Source organism: Phycodurus eques, chromosome 5 (assembly GCF_024500275.1).
Source record: "Phycodurus eques isolate BA_2022a chromosome 5, UOR_Pequ_1.1, whole genome shotgun sequence".
Classification (NCBI taxonomy): domain Eukaryota; kingdom Metazoa; phylum Chordata; class Actinopteri; order Syngnathiformes; family Syngnathidae; genus Phycodurus; species Phycodurus eques.
In genome coordinates, this window is record NC_084529.1 from 7,191,109 (window position 1) to 7,212,714 (window position 21,606).

At 43.3% G+C, this 21,606-nt stretch overlaps 2 protein-coding genes across 10 annotated transcripts in view; one reads left to right on the plus strand and one right to left on the minus strand.

Annotated features, from left to right (window-relative positions):
• Nucleotides 1-4,841: 4,841 nt before the first annotated feature.
• fam169b (family with sequence similarity 169 member B) lies at nt 4,842-14,712 on the minus strand. Of its 8 annotated transcripts, none has more exons than XM_061677421.1 (6): nt 14,558-14,712; nt 14,180-14,319; nt 13,818-14,075; nt 12,792-12,954; nt 12,358-12,540; nt 4,842-6,704 (listed from the first exon to the last, which is right to left on the minus strand). In XM_061677421.1, the coding sequence occupies exons 2-6, from the start codon at nt 14,303-14,305 to the stop codon at nt 6,559-6,561; spliced, it is 876 nt and encodes a 291-aa protein (XP_061533405.1). In that variant the 5' UTR covers nt 14,306-14,319; nt 14,558-14,712; the 3' UTR covers nt 4,842-6,558. The 8 variants fall into 8 exon arrangements, 7 of the variants coding, with proteins under 7 accessions (XP_061533405.1, XP_061533404.1, XP_061533408.1 ...); XM_061677420.1 differs by having other exon boundaries at nt 14,539-14,712; XM_061677424.1 differs by having other exon boundaries at nt 13,818-13,903; nt 13,973-14,075; nt 14,180-14,712.
• Nucleotides 14,713-14,971: 259 nt separating this feature from the next.
• The window catches only part of ldhd (lactate dehydrogenase D), a 56,314-nt gene continuing 49,679 nt past the window's right edge, over nt 14,972-21,606 (plus strand). For both annotated transcript variants that reach the window (XR_009768590.1, XM_061677300.1), the window contains exons 1-2: nt 14,972-15,128; nt 18,196-18,308. Coding sequence is in view for 1 of the 2 variants with exons in the window: in XM_061677300.1 (XP_061533284.1) it covers nt 15,054-15,128; nt 18,196-18,308 (188 nt within the window). In the remaining variant the exon portion in view is untranslated. The remainder of the gene's footprint in view (nt 15,129-18,195; nt 18,309-21,606) is intronic.

Sequence of the window (21,606 nt, forward strand, 5' to 3'; positions counted from 1 at the left end):
GAATCCAGAAATACTCAATACAAATGTTAAAAGTCAAATTGAAGTGGATACTATGGTGAAAACAAATTTGTATTATTTATATTTTTAAATGCCTAAGCAAGCACTAAAAAAAACTTACACCTTGACGTAGGTTTAAGGAAATCTTTCCTCGACAGGCTGTACCTTAATCATGCAACACAATTAGGCAGGAATTCTGAGTCATGGACATCAGTCATAATGTCATCAAAGGTCTGTTCCCAGGTAGGACAGTGTCAGCAGGTCTCATGAAGCATGCTAATGTTAGTTGCCTTGTGTGTTTAATTACCACGTCTGGCTAAAGCAGTGAAACTTATGTCACTAAACTTACCGCCGTGTATGTATTTTTATTAGTTCCATACTTTCCGTATGATAAACAGTTAATTTCACTCTTGGTGTCTTGACTTCCATCCATCCATTTTCTACCGCATATCCGAGGTCAGGGTGCGAGGGCAGTAGCTTGAGCAGGGACGCCCAGACTTCTCTCTCCCCAGCCACTTCCACCAGCTCTTCCGGGGGGATCCTGAGGCGTTCCCAGGCCAGCTGAGAGACGTAGTCTCTCCAGTGTGTCCTGAGTCATCCCCGGGGTCTCCTTCCGGTGGGACGTGCCCGGAACACCTCACCAGGGAGGCGTCCGGGAGGCATCCGAATCAGATACCCCAGCCACCTCATCTGCCTCCTCTCGATGTGAATGAGCAGCGGCTCTACTCTGAGATCCTCCCGGATGACCGAGCTTCTCACCCTATCTCTAAGGGAGAGCCCGGACACCCTGCGGAGGAAACTGATTTCGGCCAATTGTATTTGGGATCTTGTTCTTTCGGTTACGACCCACAGCTTGTGACCATAGGTGAGGGTAGCAACGTAGATCGACCGGAGCAGAGATGCAATTCTGAGGCCACCAAACCGGAACCCCTCTACGTCTTGGCTGCATCTAGAAATTCTGTCCATAAAAGTTATGAACAGAATCGGTGACAAAGGGCCGCCTTGGCGGAAGTCCAACCCTCACCGGAAACTGAGTCCGACTTACTGCCGGCAATGAGGATCAAACTCTGACACCGGTTGTACAGGGACCTGAACAGCCCGTATCAGGGGGTTCGGTACCCCAAACTCCCGAAGCACCCCCAACAGAACTCCCTGAGGGACACAGTCAAACGCCTTCTCCAAGTCCACAAAACACAGAGGGTGTAGAGCTGGTCCACTGTTCCACGGCCAGGACGAAAACCACACTGCTCCTTCTGAAGGTGAGATTCGACTTCCCGAAGGACCTCTCCTCTCCAGCACTCCCTGAATAGACCTTACCAGGGAGGCTGAGAAGTGTGATTCCTCCCTGTAGTTGGAACACACCCTCCAGTCACCCTTCTTAAAAAGGGGGACCACCACCCCAGTCTGCCAATCCAGAGGCACTGTCCCCGATGTCCATGCGATGTTGCAGAGGCATGTCAACCAGAGAACGGAATTTTCTCTGGTTGACATGTCAACCAGGACAGCCCCACAACTCCAGGCGAATCTCATCCACCCCCGGGGCCTTGCCACCGAGGAGCTTTTTAACCACCTCGGTGACCTCAACCCCAGAGATAGTAGAGCCCGCCTCAAAGAAACCAGACTCTGCTTCCTCATGGGAAGGCGTGTCGGTGAAATTGAGGAGGTCTTTGAAGTATTCTCCCCACCAACCCACAACGTCCCGAGTCGAGGTCAGCAGTGCACCATCAACAGTGTTGATGCACCATCAACAGTGTTGATGGTGCACTGCTTCCCCCTCCTGAGATGCCCGATGGTGGACCAGAATTTCCTTAAAGCCGTCCGGAAGTCTTTCTCCATGGCCTCACCAAACTCCTCCCATGCCCGAATTTTTGCTTCAGCAACCACCAAAGCTGCATTCCGCTTGGCCAGCCGGTAGCCATCAGCTGCCTCAGGAGTCCCACAGGCCAAAAAGGCTCGATAGGACTCCTTCTTCAGCTTGATGGCATCCCTCACTGTTGGTATCCACCAACGGGTTCGGGGGTTGCCGCTACCACAAGCACCGACAACCTTACAGCCACAGCTCCGGTCGGCCAGCGTCAGCAATGGAGGCGCAAAACATGGTCCACTCGGACTCGATGTCCCCCGCCTCCCCCGGAACATGAGCAAAGTTCTGTCGGAGGTGGGAGTTGAAACTCCTTCTGCCAGACGTTCCTAGCAGACCCTCACGTTTGGGCCTGCCACATCAGACCGGCATCTTCCCCCACCATCGGAGCCAACTGACCACCAGCTGGTGATCAGTTGACAGCTCCGCCCCTCTCGTCACTCGAGTGTTCAGGACATGCAGTGGCAGGTCCGATGACACGACTACAAAGTTGATCATCGAACTGCCAAGTGCACATGTGGACACCCTTATGCTTGAACATGGTGTTCGTTATGGACAATCCATGATGAGCACAGAAGTCCAATAACAGAACACTGCTCAGGTTCTGATCGGATGGCCCATTCCTCCCAATCACGCCCTTGCAGGTCTCACTGTCATTGGCCACATGAGCATTGTAGTCCCCCAGCAGAACGATGGAGTCCCCAGCAGGACTCCAAATAGGGTGGGTACTCTGAACTGGTGTTAGGTGCATCGGCACAAACAACAGTCAGGACCCGTCCCCCCACCCGAAGGCGGAGGGAGGCTACCCTCTCGTCCACTGGGGTGAGCCCCAACGTACAGGCGCCGAGCCGGGGGGGAATAAGTATGGCCACACCTGCTCGGCGCCTCTCACCGTGGGCAACTCCACAGTGGAAGAGAATTCAACCCCTCTCGAGAGGACTAGTACCAGAGCCCAAGCCGTGTGTGGAGGCGAGCCCGACTATATCTAGTCGGAACGTCTCGACCTCACACACCAGCTCGGGCTCCTTCCCTGCCAGAGAAGTGGCATTTCACGTCCCTAGAGCCAGCTTCTGTAGCTGGGGATCGGATCGCCAAGGCCCAGCTCACACTGCACCCGACCCCTATGGCGCCTCCCAGAGGTGGTGAGCCCATGGGTAGGTGTCTTGACTTATTGTGTGCAAGTGTTTAACTAACTGGATAGCAGGGCCAGGACATGAGGATTTAGGTGTGTGGTGGTACAGGCGGCAGAATTAAGAAAAGAAGATTAGGAGGAGTGTTGAAAAGTTGGGAAATGGTAAAAGTGAAGTTACAGCTTGATCTATATTGGTACAAGCGTAAGCAAGCAATTTTGAGAGGGTGACACATTAAGGGGTTAAACAAAGCTAGTTGTCAGTACCTTTCCAGTCCAGCTGCACACACACTTATCATTCCAAAGGTGGGAGGAGAATAGGTGCATGCACAGGTCAAGGAATCAGGGAAGTCTAAACAATAATAGGTTGTATCAAAAACATTTGCAAGCAGAAACACTATTGCGGTCTGAGCAGTCATACCATCCATCCATTTTCTGAGCCGCTTCTCCTCACTAGGGTCGCAGGCGTGCTGGAGCCTATCCCAGCTATCATCGGGCAGGAGGCGGGGTACACCCTGAACTAGTTGCCAGCCAATCGCAGGGCACATACAAACAAACAACCATTCGCATGTCACACCTACGGGCAATTTAGAGTCTCCAATTAATGCATGTTTTTGGGATGTGGGAGGAAACCGGAGTGCCCGGAGAAAACCCACGCAGGCAAGGGGAGAACATGCAAACTCCACACAGGCGGGGCCAGGGATTGAACCCGGGTCCTCAGCGCTGTGAGGCTGACGCTCTAACCAGTCGTCCACCATGCCACCAGCAGTCATACCATAGAAGTGAAATTAGTAGCGGTAGAAAATTAATCATAGGTGTCACGTCTTTGTAAGGTTCAAAACTGTGTCGACTGTCAAAAGTGGAAGCATCAATCCACGCATTGGCCCCAATAATCATGACAATGCAAAACCAGAGGAAGGTTGGCTAAAAGCCATGGGTCCCTAGCGTGCTGGAGACATAATCATTCAGCCTAGTCACAACATTTGATCATTCCCGCCGTCCATTGCAGAAAGAGAGGAAGGAATCAGGAAGTGGAGGAGGTAGCATTGGAGGCAAGGCAATGTGTAAACCCACGTAGCTCTTGGTTGGCAGGGAAGCACATCTTTCTTTGTCAACACTACATGTCGCCGGATTTGATGTCTTGAAGGGCTCGGACTCTGCTGCTCCATGGCAGTACTGAGAGGACTTGTTTCCTGAAATTGATTAGTCAATGCGCAATACCTATAAATCCAGTGTGTCCATCAGCAGACCCGACTGGATCCGGCCCAATGGAGTGCCTGCAAACACAATCTCAAAAGGTGGATAGAGCGCACACGCACCGTCATATATTTTTGACCTAATTTAATTGACTTCCCAGCATTTATTTGCAGGTGGTAGCAACCATGTGTTCTAAGGTCAAATTCTAACCTGGCAGAAAGCTGTTGACAGAGGAAAGCTTTCCGAGAATTGTAATAAAATTCTGAGAATAATTTCGGTCAATTGTGCTGCTACCACTTACTTCAATACTTAAACATATCTACCATATCTAGACGATACTTTGTAAGTGCATTGGGTTGTTATTTCATTGTATACAACATCTGTATAGAGTCAACATGGGCCAACCCATTATCAGCATTATATTACAACCCCAATTCCAATGAAGTTGGCACGTTGTGTTAAACAAATAAAAACAGAATACAATGATTTGCAAATCATGTTCAACCTATATTTGATTGAATACACTAAAGAGACAAGATATTTAATGTTCAAACTGATAAACTTTATTGTTTTTAGGAAATCTTTAACTTAGAATTTTATGGCTGAAACACGTTCCAAAAAAGCTGGGACAGGGTCATGTTTACCACTGTGTTACATCACCTTTTCTTTCAACAACATTCAATAAATGTTTGGGAACTGAGAACACTAATTGTTGAAGCTTTGTAGGTGGAATTCTTTCCCATCCTTGCTTGATGTACAGCTTCAGCTGTTCAACAATCTGGGGTTCCCGTTGTCGTATTTTACGCTTCATAATACGCCACACATTTTCAATGGGAGACAGGTCTGGACTGCAGGCAGGCCAGTCTAGTACCCGCACTCTTTTACTACGAAGCCACGCTGTTGTAGCATGTGCAGAATGTGGTTTGGCATTGTCTTGCTGAAATAAGCAGGGGCATCCACGACGTTGCTTGGATAGCAGCATATGTTTCTCCAAAACCTGTATGTAGCTTTCAGCATTAATGGTGCCTTCACAGATGTGTAAATTACCCATGCCATTGGCACTAACAGCCCCATACCATCACAGATGCTAGCTTTTGAACTTTGCGCCCATAACAGTCCGATGGTTCTTTTCTTCTTTGGCCCAGGAGGACACGAGGTCCACAATTTCCAAAAACAATTTGAAATGTGGACTCGGCGGACCACAGAACACTTTTCCTCTTTGCATCAGTCCATCTAGATGAGCTCGGGCCCAGAGAAGTCGGCGCCGTTTCTGGGTGTGGTTGATAAATGGCTTTTGCTTTGCATAGTAGGGTTTCATGTTGCACTTACGGATCTAGCGCCAAACTGTATTTACTAACATTAGTTTTCTGAAGTGTTCCTGAGCCCATGTGGTGATATCCTTTAGACATTTTCTCCGGGTACCTCCCCCATCCCAAAAACATGCGTGGTAGGTTGATTGAAGAGTAACTTGCCCGTAGGTGTGAATGTGAGTGCGAATGGTTGTTTGTGCCCTGCGATTGTCTGACAATCGGTTCAGGTGGTACCCTGCCTCCCACTCGAAGAAAGCTAGGATAGGCTCCAGCAGCCCGCGACCCTAATGAGGATAAGCAGTATAGGAAATGGATGGAGGCTCCAGCAGCCCGCGACCCTAGTGAGGATAAGCGGTAAAGAAAATGGATGGATGGGTCCTCTTTCAGTAAAGGGGGTGAACGCCCAGCCCCTCTACTGGTTGCTTGCAAGTGGCGGATCTTCATCACGTCTCACTGCTAAGTCACGACGGCGAAACAGTGTACGTGGTACGGTATTATGTAAACTAGCTGACACATTTTTGGAAATAGGCCACAAGATTTACTTGGTACTGTAGTGTAATTTTTCAATTGATGGGTGGGCATGCTTGCAGGCACCATCATAGAGAACCAACTATTTGTGTACAAGTAACTCAAAAGTAAAATTTCCATAATGTCCCCTTTAAAACAGCAAAGAAAAGCAGCATACAGTACAAAAAAGAAATTTAAATTAAGATTAGCCTCGTTATATTTATTTGTGAATGTATCATCTTAACAACCATGTTAAAAGTGTGATTTCCACATTTACCAGTAATTGGCTGCGAAGTGTGACCTCCTTGAACCACCAAAGAAACCATTAACATTGGGTAGCAACAAGTCCTGGTGTTCCCACCTTTCACCGAGGGTCAGCTGGGATAGGCTCCAGCCCACCTGTGACCCCAGTGAGGATAAGTGGGACAGAAAATGGATGGATGGCAGAAACCACTAACATAACGGTTATGATAGGGAAAACAAAGGGTGCTGAGCTATACTAACTGCTACGAGATATGGAGGGTGGAATCAGTCTTGGATCAAATGAGGTTTCCCACTCAGCCAACTTCATCTACTGTGAGCAAATAGCGGGACAGTTGGATGTTGAGCCAGATATTTCGCTGTTGAGTCCATGCCCCTGGAGCCTCGACTTCATACAGACGGTCTCTGTGATCTTCATTCAGATGCAGGAAGTGCCGACACACTTAAGACAGAGGAAGACACCACAAAACAATAAAAACAGCAATTTAAAAAAAAAATCCGTTCTATTTTCAAATTCAGACATCCATTTTTATGGTTTATTACATCGAATAGAATATAACTTTATTGTCACTGTCACAGGCACAATGAAAAATCAGGGTGGCATCTCACAATTTGCAGCGTTGCGGTTAAAAACAAATATAGGCATACAATTATCAAAAAGAAACATATTTACAGAACAAATAATTGTTCACATTTGGGAGAATGGTAGTTATTTAAATACAGATGTTTTTTAAAAAATTTTTAGATAATATTGCACAGTTTTTGTTCATTATATTGCACTTAAGTGTAAGGGGGGTGGGGTGTAATCATACGTTCTTACTGTGGCAGTTGAGAGCAGATGTATTTCACAGCTTGGTGGTAGAAGCTGTTTTTGAGTCTTGTGGTTCTTGACTTTAATGTCCTGTGACGTTTTCCAGAGGGAAGGTGGGAGAAAAGTGAGTGTCCAGGGTGGGAGGGGTCCTTAATGATTGTACTGGCTTTCCGACATAGTCTGGTTGTGTAGGTGCCTGAGTTGGAGAGCTCCTTTTTAAATTTGTATTTTTTTTTTAAATTTCAGGTGTGAAGTTTTATTGTGGATTGATAGAAAATTAAAACATTCATACAGTATATACATTTCAATACATTCGTATATAACTAGGTCTGTCAAGTGAGACAGTTATGCAAGAACATAACAGTAAGTCTTGAATATGCAACTACTAAACTATATTAGGCTGTTGAGTATGTTTTTGGTTGGGTGACGTATCTCCTGTTTGTTTAATTCAGAAGATGATGAAGTCAGACAAGACAATCTTCATGGGAGAAGCGCAAACAATGGTGGTCAGATAGAGCATAGTCCATGTTTGGAGAAGATAATTTAACATTATTTTCATAGGTATCAAAGAGAAGCTCAGAGAAGTTTTCTTTGAACGACCACTGTTTAAACTGCTTTTGTGGGAATGCGCTTAATTTTTTTTAGCTGCAACTGCAAAGATTTAAATTCCCTACAAAGCACAGCAGCATCCTACATCTTCAACGCTTGGGAGCCCAAGTAATATACTGTATCTTCAAGAAACTTTAAAACAACGGTTTATTCCAGAAATAAGGGTGGGTGGATTGGTCAAAGCTCACTATTCATCATTTCATAGTAAGTCTAGCAGGTTTGTGATTTTAATACATAGAGCTGTCCCCTTTGTATGCGCTAAGGTGGTTTCCGATCCAGGGGGTAGGTATCTAATTATCACTGGTAGGATGTTCAACACCGCAGTTTTACTGGTAAACGTACTGTATATGTTCTTCATTAAGATAACCCAGATTTTTTTCAGGCATCTTTTTTTCTGAATTCCCGGACATGTCCTTACACCTTCTTATTTTAGGAGGTGACTTCAATTGTTGGTTTAGCCCTGATCTGGATCATTCTTCAATGGCGACCACCACCCACTCGAAATCGGCTAGATTAATTAAGCCCACTTCGGAAAATCTCTGGGTTTTAAGTATTCTCCTTTTTTTGCATCATACGTTCATTCGTGTAGATTACTTTCTGGTGGATAAGAGGTTTCTTCCTTCAGTGGGCTCATGCTCATATGAACCTATAGTCATTTCTGATCATTCCCTACTACTCGTGTTCAAACCCTGTGGCGTTTCAATACTGATTTGCTTCCAGATTAAAATTTTGTAGAACAGATTTCTAATCAGATTTACATAAATTTGAGTATGAACAAGACCCCTGGTGTCTTTGCATTTGTATTGGGGGAAACTCTGAAGGTTTATATAAGAGGACAAACAATTTCTTTAGTAAGTTCTGACCGAAAACAAAAAAGAAAAAGATCAGATGAATTACTAAAATGTATTTGCCAGCTGGACAGGATGTACACCAAATCACCAAATCCAGTCTTGTATAAAGAACGCCTCACTCTCCAATCAGAATTTAACACACCGACTACAGATAATGCTGTTGAACTACTTCTTAAATCCAGAAGTAGATATTATGAATAGCATGACAAGGCTGGCAGGCTGCTAGCCCACCAATTAAAGCAACCCAGGGCTTCTCACCAAATCAAAATGGCTGTAGAAATTACATTGGATCCTGAAAAGATTAATGATAAATTTAAAAACGACTATACCTCATTATACGCATCTGAAACAAGCTCTGATACACAGGACTTTAAGAATTATTTTCAGTACATTCAAAGTCCTTAAGGTTAGTTCCGATATAGCTGAAAAATTAGAAATGCCGATAACTACTGCTGAACTTTCGGTTTCCATCACGTTGATGCAGAGTGGCCGAAGCCCAGGAATTGACGGTTATCTGACTGAGTTTTATATAAAATTTCAACAAAAACTAGCCCCGGCTTTGATTGATATGTTCAATGACTCATTTGCTTCTCTTACTTTACCCCAACACTTAATCAAGCTTCTATTTCTCTTATGCTTAAAAAGAATAAAGTCCCCCTTGCCTGCTCTTCCTACCGACCAATCAGTCTGTTAATGTCGATTTCAATTTATTGTCTCAGCTGCTTGCCTTACGTTTTTGAAGTCTGTATTGCCTACTGTTATCTCTCCTGACCAAACTGGATTTATTAAAGATAGGCACTCTTTTTTTTTTTAAACTTCAGACAGCTTTTCAATACAATTTATCATCACCCCCTGACCTCTGGGCCAGAAGCTTTCGTTACATTAGACGCAAAAAAAACTGCATGTGGTGATGAAATGACTTTCACACTTTAGAGAAATTTGGTTTTGGCAACAACTTTATGACATGGGTAGAACTATTGTATTCATCCGCATTAGCCTCGGTGAGAACAAATAACATCCAGTCAGCTTACTTTCCTCTTCAACGTTCTACTTGCCAAGGTTGTCCCATGTGTCCCCTTTTGTTTGCCCTAGCTATTGAGCCCCTCACCATTTCACTTCATTGTGACCCCCAAATCACAGGTATTTCAGAAATGGGATTGAACAGAGAGTAACTCTTTATGTGAACAATTTGCTCCTTTACATCTAAAAGTTCTCTCTCTATTCCCGCGGCCCTCGACATTTAACTCATTTGATGCCAATATCATTGTCAAAATGTCCTTGAGAATCTGGAATCAGTTCAGACGTCATTTTGATCTGTGAACATATTAAATCTTAGCTTCTTTAACTGCGAATCATAATTTCCCTCCATCTTCATCAGCAAACTGGGCTAACCATGGCATTAAATAATTTAAGGATTTATACATTGATAACACCTTCACATCTTTTGATCAGTTGTCTAAAAAATGTGGTCTACCAAAAAATTGTTTCAGGTACTTACAGATCCGTAGTTTTGCTAATGCTAGGTTCCCTCAATTTCCTAATACACCCGCTGACTCTCATTTGGATGCGTTCTATAAATCAACACCTTCCCTTACGGGAATGATGCCATACTTTTATACTTGGATTCATTCTCTTCACCTTGTTTCTCTGAATTTGATTAAAGTACTCTGGGAAATGGACCTGGGTGAGGAGATCTCCAAGGAACTTTGGGGAGAGGCCCTTGGCAGGGTTAGTAAATCTTCCGTTTGCGCAACACAGAGTAATCCAGTGTAAAATTAATCATCGCGCCCACTTCACGAAGGTCGGGCTCTCTAAAATTTACCAGGACATTGACCCAACTTGCAACGGTGTCGCCAAGCTGGTGACCCGTGAGCCAGTGGAAGTCTCCTTCACATACCGTATTTTTGCGACCATAAGGCGCACCGTATGAAAAGGCGCAGTCTCAGTTGCGGGGTCTATTTCTCTATTTAACACATACATAAGGTGCACCGTATTATTGGCCGCAGGCATGCTAAAACATACGCTAGCTTCAAACATACGGTAGCATGCACGCACACTAAAACATATGCTAGCATGCATGTTGGCTCGGACAACAGTCAAAGCAGATACCTTGGCCCAGGCATCCACTTGTGAACCATGGAGTCGTTGTTCTTGAATTCTCTCGCGGCTGCTCGATTCCCATGTTCCTCCCCTTAACTGATAGCTTGCAGTTTAAACTGTGCTTCGTAAGCGTGTCTCTTCGTAGGTGCCATTTTCAGGGTCCTTAGCCAAACCGATGTTTTGCACAATGCACATACTATATACCTACTGGGGGCCTGCCTTTAGCGTCCTCTTTCACGCGCACCCTTCCCGCTTTGACGTCCGCATGCTGTCCTCAGTCACGTCCGCCTCTCCTCTATATAAGCAGCGTTTCGGCAGGAAATGCTCCCAGTCAGTCAAGCGGAGCGCTCATCAAAGTCACACAACAACAGTTACAGATTTAGGAACTCTTGTGCACACATAAGCACTGTTTTGCTTCCATCGGTGTGCTAAAATTCTGGTGTCTGTTGTGATACCTATTCCGACTTGATGGATATCCAGACTGATCAGCAGAAAGAAAGATACCGCAGTTATTTACTCGTTATGAAATGTTTTTGTTTGTTTTTTCTTTTACTTTTTTTGTGCAAGTGTATGTGCTTGGATATCATATTGTTGCTATTCATTTATCATTTTCACACTTTGTAATTATTATAAGCAACCTTTTTGTTCTCGTCTTGCACTTGGTTCCCTAGATTCCAATATCGATTTTGGCCGAAGAAAAAAACAAAAAAAGGGTTTATAATTATTATTAATTTTGTGTTTGTTTCTCTAGTTTTGTATTGTGTTTATCTTGCTATTGTCTAGTTGTTGTAACACTGCTATATCTGATAATGTCAATGTGTGGGAAAAAAAAGGAATAAAACGTCTCTCATTTCTGATGATCACTTTGGCCTACTACACTGCTGCATTTAAATGTTCATTATGGTTGTACTTGCAGCGCTATAGTACCGTATTTTTCGAAATATAAGGCATACTTAAAATCCTTAAAACTTCTCAAAAGTCAACAATGCGCCTTTATAATCCAGTGCGCCTTATGTATAAATTTTGGTTGTGCTTACTGACCTCGAACCAATTTTACGTGGTACACTGCGCTCCAAAATCTGTTAAAATGTTTTAGTATGACTTTGGTAATCTACAAAGGCGGATTGTCGGAGCATTACGGCTACCATAGTGAGGAGCCTCGCGGAGTAATACTAACTGTGCTTCAACATAATATTATGGTGTGTGTATAAGGGACCACTGTCCAAGATACTACTTAAGTCATTTGAAACATAATATGAATTATATATAATGTTTTGGTTTAGTAGATTACCGTTTGAAGATAATGAAATTGAAGCATGAGTGATCTGTATTATTATTATTTTTTTAAACAATGCTATTGAAAGTGAGTTTATAACAAAATTACTGTAAAAATATGAGATATTTTGGTTTATAGACTCCATCCATCCATCCATCCATCCTCAATACCGCTTACCCTGTTCAGGGTTACGGGAGCCTATCCCAGCTGACTTCGCGCGAAAAGCAGATTACACTCTGAACTGGTCGCCAGCCAGTCGCAGGGCACATATAGACATGGACATCCACTCGCACTGACATTCACACTGTCACTGATTGGGAACTGAAACCACGCTGCCCACACCAAAGTCAGGTGTGTCAGCCACTACGCAGTCAGTGACTCCGCAGACATTTAAATTTCAAGGTTTAAATATGGTTTTCATGTGGGTAAAAGTGGAAATTGCTCTAACCTGCAACCATGCTGGCTGAAAGCGGCACGCTGATTCCCAGCACCTCCTCGCTGGGGAAGGACGAGCAGAAATCAGCCAGCATCTTAAGTCCCAGTCCTCTCCTCCTCCAGCTTCTTCTCACCAGCACCGTGTCTAGAACAGGCATCTGGTAGCAGCGGCCGCTCCAGCTGTCACACAGACTGCCTGAAACACCGCACAGATATAAGTCAGGTGTGTACAGCATGACCGATACCGCACTGCATGGTTACAAAATAAAATAAACTGCATGTGGACAATTCTCATTGTGAATGTTAATGCACAAAACCAAAACCACAAATAGTAAAAAGCTGAATTAATCTTATCCACGTATGGAGCACTTGATATTGGATGAACAGGCGGACAGTCAAACAGAAAGACAGACACAGAAAATCACATACAATACTGTAGAAGCAGACCTTTGTGTTTGACAGTGTAGAAGCCTACTGCTTGGCCATCTCTCCACAGCAATTTGGCGCTCTCTGTGCGGGTGTGCATGGAGAAGAGTGTTTCCTCCTGTGAAGGCATCTCCACAACCTGATTCAGCAGGAACATAATGAGCCTCTCCATAAGTGACTGCACCTGAAGAAAACATGTCACCTACTGATTGAAAGCAGCACTAATAAGTAGCAGCAAAACACACAAACGCAGGAACGGTTCATTGTGACGGTGCAGTGTGTTTCGTTGTTAGCATCACAGCAGTTTTTACTTCATAATTACAAATTGATCAATATAAAAAAAATATAAAAGTTTCATCATCAGATTCATCGATTAATTAGAAAATAATCAACAGATTCATCGATAATCAAAATCATTAATTACAGCCCTCGTCAAATTGAATGCATTTATTCTGCGACTCTCTGACTTTAAATTTAAGCCTATATTCAAAATTAGTTGGATCGTTTTGCAGAAAATTTATTGAGCGAGAAACAAAACAAAGTCACCTTATCGTTGAACAATTTCCTTTGCAAGATCAAAATTTAAAAAATTCTGGCTTTAATATTGACAACTATATATATGTATTATTATTATTATTTATGGATCCATAAAGGTGAAGCATTCCTGGCCAAATCTATAAACCATGTTTTTTTCCTTTCAAACGAAGCTCCATGAAGCAACTTTGAGCCCTCAAACTCCTCAGACTATTGTCCATAATCTTCAAGTCATGTACTGTATATTTGGAGGATTTACAGATTCAGTGGATCAGCAGTATGTATAATTTATAAACTTGTTTGGGCCCCCGATACATTTGCTAACATTTTCTTTTTCCTCTTACCATGTAAAACAAAAAAAAAAAACACTAAAACAGTATACATTATTCCTGAAACTGCAGCTATTTTCCTGTAAGATCTGTTCAAAGCCAGTGAAAGAGTTCAAGCTGATACTTTCCCCACAATGCTGTGGTGGCAGCAGATATAATATATACAATATAAAAGTGGGATTACTGGAAGCAAGTCAGTTCTTGATTCGCATGATGTCCGGATAACATCATTCACACACCACCAACTTCCATGCAAGTATAAGGCCACCACTGGAGGGGAATGGAGTGTTAGAAGGCATTTTTGTGTGTCTGAATGTTTGTATGCGTGTGTGATCATACCTTGACTGGGATCACCAGGTGGGTGAAGTGCCAATATCGAGCATTTAGTTTGGTCGTCCTCAAACAGCTGCAACCATTTGATGCTATTTGCAGTTATTTCCAACTACAGTAATCGAAAGACACAACGGACATCCTTTGCTCGGGGTACATTGTCATTAACGCAGTACATTACAACTTTGGGGGTTTAAATACACTTCAATATTGTACCTTAGACGTTTTGGGTGATTGAAACCACTCATTATCTTTAGGTCTGGATTCCAGCGACAAAAGATATTGTTCAGACGCTGACCTCAAGTCAGTTTCCTCCACAAGTGGAAAGTCTACAGGGAACATCTTCCTGCACAGAACTTTAAGGTTGATGTGTACATTTAAAAAAAAATAATAATAACCACATCAAATGCAAGTAAGTAATTTGAGTTTTAGTTCCTTTTGATATAAGTATAAATGAGTAACTGAAAAAGTACTGACTCCAATTATTTATTGCAGGCGGCGCTGACACCTGACCTTTGTACTGCTGACGTATGCTACACAGCAAGCGCACAAATATTTTTGAAACATTCACTCACCAGGAACAACGTAACCTACATTTAGGACGTATTCAGCCGTAACACAAACGGAGGATTGTCATGGCATGTTTTAACATAAAAGACGTCCGCGTTACCACCTGTTAACTTTAATGGAATGCACTTCCTTCCAACACTTTGTACGTCGTCAAAAGCGTTTGTCTAACCTACAGCACCACTCTCAGCGAGGAAGTAGTTATTACGTCAACTGGACCTAGGTCAAGTGACGGGTGTGAGCCAGGGAAAAAAGGGAAATATGTCTTTCAAAATAAAAGACAATCCTCGAACGACAGAAGGAAAGAGACGAAGGAGAAAAACAACAACACCTCCAGAAATGGACAGGAAGACGAGTTGCATGTAGCAGTAGTTTGTGTTGCAATTTATGCTGAAGAGTTAAACGGAAGTGGTTAACGACTTTCCAAATGATTCTGAATTTTTCAACGAAAGTGTTCATAGCGTGTGTTGATGGTAACAGTCTTTCGATGGTAGTCTGATAAGAGTGGTGCAAATACCAAATCATGTCGCTTCTTTTGACAGCGAGTCAGCGACTTTTTTGCCAGCGTCGCAACATTAAAACAATAACCATCGTCAGAGTAAGTCACTTTTCATTTTAACTCGGTCGAGGTCATATACGCTAAGTAAAATCTCAATGCAGTGTTAGAAAAAACACTCAAAACAGTGAGAGACAATATCTAAATGAAAATCAAATGGGGAAAAAAAATAATTGCAAGTATATAAGTATTTGATTCCCTACCAACAATAAAGAATTCTGGCTCTTACAGGTTAGTCCTCTCACGTTAAGAAAGTGCTCCTCAACTCGTTAGCTGTATGAAAGACACATAGCTCATTTTGTTACCTTTATAACGACACCTGTCCACAGAATCACTCAATCAGACACCGAGCTCTCCATCACGGGCAAGACCAAAGAATTTAAGGACATCGGGGACAAGATTGTAGACTGGGAAACTGCACATCAGAGACACACGACCAATTCGCACTGATGAACACTTAATGCCTGGCAACGTTTGATTTCAACAATGTAAAAAAGCCAAGGACTCATTCATTTAACAAGTGTATTTAATGAATCACTGATATTTGTGAGGACATATTGCACTCACAATCTCTTGTGACTCCAGCACATGCATTGAAAAGGCCTTTGAATTTACTTAATTTGAACATGTACATCGGTTGCACATGATTAAAATGTGTTAAAATGACACATTTATTTGGTGAAGAGGGGTAAATGATCCTCCCTGTCCACGCCCACCACCTCTTCTCCAAATAAATTTTCATTTTAACACATTTTAATCATGTGCAACTGATAAACATGTTCAAATTAAGTAAATTCAAAGGACCTCTTCTTATCAGGGTGCGCGGGTGAGACCACGGCCAGTCGGGCGGGCAGCAGCAGCCGGTTGTTGGACCGCTTCTTTTTTTCAGTTCAGCGTGTGCGCACTCTTCCAACCCCACAGCATTGACGGCCGCACACACGCTGTCCCATTCCCTCCTCTTTCGCTTGTTGTTTACGCCAGAAGACAGCGTGCCAAAGAGGATTTTTTTGCTCAATGAAGTGTCATTGAGCAGCATCTCAACTTCACGTTCAGAATTTTTTTTTTTTTTCCCCTTCATTACCTTGCTCATTTTCTGTTTTTCCTGATCATGCAGAGATTGGAATAGCAGGTGCAGGTTTCATTTAAATATGATTTGCATGTTTAAATGTGGTCGTAGACAGGGTGGAGTCTGCTACTCCAATGTTTGCGCTCAATTCTATGTTGATTGGGATGTACAATGAAAATGTGCTTGTATTCATGCGTACGCACAGATTCATACATCTGGATATTTTTGTGCTGACAACGTTTTCTGGATTTGAGCGTATGCCATGTTTCAGTAGGAAATCCATGCAAGTCTTTGTACATGAGGCCCCAGGTGATCAAATACAAGAAATGTCTAACCTCACAGGCCAGCAAGGAGTTCTCCACCAAGTAATGTTTAGATAGGGGGTCAAATACTTATCTCCCTCAATGAATTGGAAAATAATTTGAATCTTTTATGTGTTTTTTTAGATTTTCATTTTATATTCTGTCTCTCCCTGTTAAAATACACCTACCATTAAATTATAGACCATGTCTTTGTCAGTGGGTAAAAAAAAAAAAAAAAATCAGTGAGGCATCAAATAATTATTTGTTTCACTGTTTGTTGTCTACAGAGTGGCGATAGGCTAAGCCTTTGTTGGGCTTTAAACGATACTTAAAATCTGATTTATTCTAGGGTCATTCTATGAAAATGGTGGCTTGCTGAACAGTGATTTTGTTTATTTTTATTTTTTAAAATCTTTTTTAATAAATAAAACTGTTTCATAACAGTTAACTCGTACTTAACATTGTAAATCAACATACATTACAGTTTAATATATAAATTTTTTTTTTACAGAATTGAATCATGTTACTAATGAGAAAAGCAACACAAGTGACAGTAACACCAATGACACATCTTCAGACAATATGGATTATTTAAGATGGTGGACATTGCAGGCAAAACCACACTTCTCAACGTATAAATATAGGAGCTAATCATATTCTTTGAATCTATTTTAAATTTCCTTTACCCTTACTATAAATACAATAAGTGACGCATCTTAAGTCCTCACATGAAATTATTAGTTCACTCTTAAAATTGTCAATAAATTAGAAGGTACCGACTTAATGTGCTTTTCAAAGTGGACATACCTCCAATGACTTCCTGCCCCAAAAATATATTTTCAGGGATGCGTCAGTTTTTTTAAATAAAAGTTTAATAGTAACACCAGTGAGATGAAATCTCAAATCTCAATCACAATTTTTTTTTGTAAATTATTCTTAAGAATGTTTATTTTTAAAGTATTATACCGGTAATAACTATTACACTTTGTATTATTATCATTAAAACAGGAGAAAAGCATTAATTTAAAGTTGAAATATTTCACTAAACCATAACTCCTTACCTGAGGGACATGCCAAATTCATGGCAGTGGCCATGCTCTTCAAGCTCCAGTATATTTAAAGAATGTGCATGAAAATGTCTTATGGTTAGATAACAAGAACACACTTCTGTTACAACAAAACATTTATATTTTTTGTCATTGTCCTACACTTTTTTTATGTTTTCCCTGGTGAATAATGCAGGGACAACAAAGCCAACATTTTTGTAGAATGACCCTCTGTATCAAGTTGCGACAACCGTTAATAAAGGTCAAGGGTAAAGGTCAAGATGTATTTGGGCAATGCCACAGGAAAAGTGATGTAACACAGTGGTAAACGTGCCCCGCTGCTAGCTTTTTTGGAACGTGTTGCAGACATCAAATTCAAAATGAGTGAATATTTGCAAAAAAAACCCCAAAGAGTTTATGAGTTTGAACATTAAATATCTTGCCTTTGTAGTTTATTCAAGTGACTGTTGGTTGAAAGGGATTTGCAAATCATTGCATTCTGTTTTTATTTACGTTTTACGTAACCTCCCAATTTATTGGAATAGGGTTTCTACTAGGTCATTTTGGTGGCACTTGAAGAGCTAAGTATTTTTTTTTAGGCGGTACTCAGGTGTTTAAAAAAAAAAAAAGTTTGAGAACCACTGGTCGAAGTAAGAGAAAATTATTTCACATGTGCCTATTGTGTGTCTACACAGAGTGCTGCTCTGGATAGTGCAGTTTCTACATTCAGGTCAATATGCGGAGAGGATGGGGTATCACTGGCAGCTGCCGTCAGAGAGCAACACGGCAAAGATGAATCTGTACACAGGTCTTTGTTTCACTAATTTATTTATCATGGTAATACTATTATGAATTGGTATTTGCTTGACCGACAATAGTCAAGATTAAATGAATAGTGTTTCAATACTTTTTTTGCAACAATTGTTTTAGCAGTCAAAGATGAAGAAAAAAAAAACAGCGGCTGAAATAAGTATTTAACACGTTACCATTTTTCTCACTAAATATATTTCCAAAGGTGCTATTGACATCAAATTTTCACCAGATGAACAACCCAAGTAATCCATACATACAAAGAAAGTACAACAAATAAGATCAGAAATTAAGTTGTGTTACGATGTGCAATGACACAGGGAGAAAGTATTGAACACATAAAGAAAGGAGGTGCAAAAAGGCACGGAAAGCCAAGAGGACACCTAAAATGTATCAATAATCAAACAGCAATCCAGCCCCTTGTCAGTGCAAATGAATATCAACTGTTTTAGTCTTAATTGAAGGCCTACAATAAGGTCTCATTGCCAAGGTGTGAGTTCAAGACTCATGATGGGTAAGAGCACAGAGCTGTCTCAAGACCATCGCAAACTAATTGCTGCAAAACATAACAATGGCATTGGTTACAGGCGCATACAGTATCTAAGCTTCTGAACGTCCCAGTGAGCACGGTTGGGGCCATAATACGTAAGTGTAAAGCCAATCATACACCATAACTTTGCCTCGATCAGGTGCTCCACAATATTTCTGACAGAGGAGTGCAAAGAATAATCAGAAATTGTCCAAGAGCCAAAGGACCACCTGTGGAGAGACTTGGATTGAGCAGATACTGTTGTCACAAGGAAAACGGGAAGTAATTCACTCCGCCGCCATGGCCTGTATGCACGCTCCTCACGCAAGACCCCATTGCTGAAACAAAAAAGCGTATCAAAGCTCATTTAAGGTTTGATGAACACCATTTTGACAAGCCAGTTAAATACTGGGAGAATACACAGTAGTCTGGTCTGATGAGAGCAAAATTGAACTCTTTGGATGCCATAATGCTCATCACGTTTGGAGGAGAAATGGGACTGCACATCACCCTAAAAACCCCATACCAACAGTGAAGTTCAGAGGTGGGAACATGATGGTGATGGAGACGTTCTTGACAAAAATCTCCTGCCATTTACGAGGATGATGGAATTTAAACGAGGGTGGACATTTCATCAGGATGAAGATCCATAACATACTGCACAGGAAACTCTCAATTGGTTTCAAAGAAAAAAAAATAAAGCTGCTAGAATGGCCCAGTCAATCACCTGACTTTAATGTGTGTAAAGCCTTCGCCACAGGTGTCAAACTGAAGGCCCGGTGGCCACATCCGGCCCGCCACATCAATTTATGTGGCCCGGTGAAAGCAAATCAAGTGTGTCGACTTCATGTTTCTTGCTAAAATAACAACATTGGAAATCGTCTTCCATTTTATATAACGTTGTTTGCAAACATATTTGTCCATAGACGCACAGCATTGCTTATCCACGTGTGTGTGTTGCTGAAGTGCTTCAGCGAATCATTATCCACTAAAAGTATGAGTCCTGTCTTGGTGCTAGCCAGTAGCCAATCAGAGGCACAGTAGGGGTGGGTTATCGTTTCATAAATACAACAAAGCCTTTTTTTCAGACTCAATGAATTGTCATTGTGGTAACGGCTCACAAAAGCAGCAACCTGCTGGCGGAACGTGGCTCCGTAGATGCACACAAGTCAGATACTTCAGGGAAAGTCAACTATTTATTCATGGCTTAAAGTACTCCGGCATATGATTTATTTTTACAAGAGCCAATGTGTGTGGGATGTAACCTGGCACTCATCGTTTGTCTTTCTCAGCTTACTACAAATAGTGGCTCCAGGGGGGGAAAAAAATGGACAAGGCAATGGTAGATGGTCGGGTGAAAAAATGTGGACGGTGCATCACCGAGAAGACAATGGACATTAACAAAATAATGAATTTTAAATCCCCTCCTTGAGCCGTCACCTTTTCGTGGTGGAGGGGTTTGTGTGTCCCTAGTGATCTTGGGAGCTAAGTTGTCTGGGGCCCCTGGCAGGGTCACCCATGACAAACAGGTCCGAGGTGAGGGACCAGACAAAGCACGGCTCAAAGACCCCTAATGATGACGACAAATAATGGACTTCGTTTTCCCTTGCCTGGACGTGGGTCACCGGGGGCCCCCACTGGAGCCAGGCCTGGTGGTGGGGCTCGAAGGCGAGCGCCTGGTGGCCGGGCCTGCACCCATGGGGCCCGGCCGGGCAGAGCCCGAAAGGGTAACGTGGGTCCCCCTTCCCATGGGCTCACCACCTGTGGGAAGGGGCCATAGGGGTCAGGTGCAGTGTGAGCTGGGCGGTGGCCGAAGGCGGGGACCTTGGCGATCCGATACCCGGCTACAGAAGCTGGCTCTAGGGACGTGGAATGTCACCTCTCTGGCAGGGAAGGAGCCCGAGCTGGTGTGTGAGGTCGAGAAGTTCCGACTAGATATAGTCGGACTCGCCTCAACACAGAGCTTGGCCTCTGGTACCAGTCCTCTCGAGAGGGGTTGGACTCTCTTCCACTCTGGAGTTGCCCACGGTGAGAGGCGCCGAGCAGGTGTGGGTGTACTTATTGCCCACCGGCTCGCTGCCTGTACGTTGGGGTTCACCCCGGTGGACGAGAGGGTAGCCTCCCTCCGCCTTCGGGTGGGGGGACGGGTCCTGCCTGTTGTTTGTGCCTATGCACCAAACAGCAGTTCAGAGTACCCACCCTTTTTGGAGTCCTTGGAGGGGGTGCTGGAGAGCGCTCCCGCTGGGGACTCCATTGTTCTGTTGGGGGACTTCAATGCTCACGTGGGCAATGACAGTGAGACCTGGAAGGGCGTGATTGGGAGGAACGCCCCCCCACCCCGATCAGAACCCGAGCGGTGTTCTGTTATTGGACTTCTGTGCTCGTCACGGATTGTCCATAACGAACACAATGTTCAAGCATAAGGGTGTCCACACGTGCACTTGGCACCAGGACACCCTAGGTCGCAGTTCGATGATCGACTTTGTGGTCGTGTCATCGGACTTGCGGCCGCATGTCTTGGACACTCGGGTGAAGAGAGGGGCGGAGCTGTCAACTGATCACAACCTGGTGGTGAGTTGGCTCCGATGGTGGGGGAAGATGCCGGTCCGACGTGGCAGGCCCAAACGTATTGTGAGGGTCTGCTGGGAACGTCTGGCAGAATCCCCTGTCAGAAAGAGTTTCAACTCCCACCTCTGAAAGAACTTTGCTCATGTTCCGGGGGAGGCGGGGGACATCGAGTCCGAATGGACCATGTTCCACGCCTCCA

Excerpts from the sequence above, each read along its gene's own strand:
- fam169b (XM_061677421.1), bottom strand. The coding sequence starts at position 14,305 with ATGTTCCCTGTAGACTTTCCACTTGTGGAGGAAACTGACTTGAGGTCA. Across the intron at positions 12,955-13,817 it reads CAAGAACTGACTTGCTTCCA|GTGCAGTCACTTATGGAGAG; the intron begins GTAATCCCACTT and ends TGTTTTCTTCAG. Across the intron at positions 12,541-12,791 it reads CTACACTGTCAAACACAAAG|GCAGTCTGTGTGACAGCTGG; the intron begins GTCTGCTTCTAC and ends GCGGTGTTTCAG.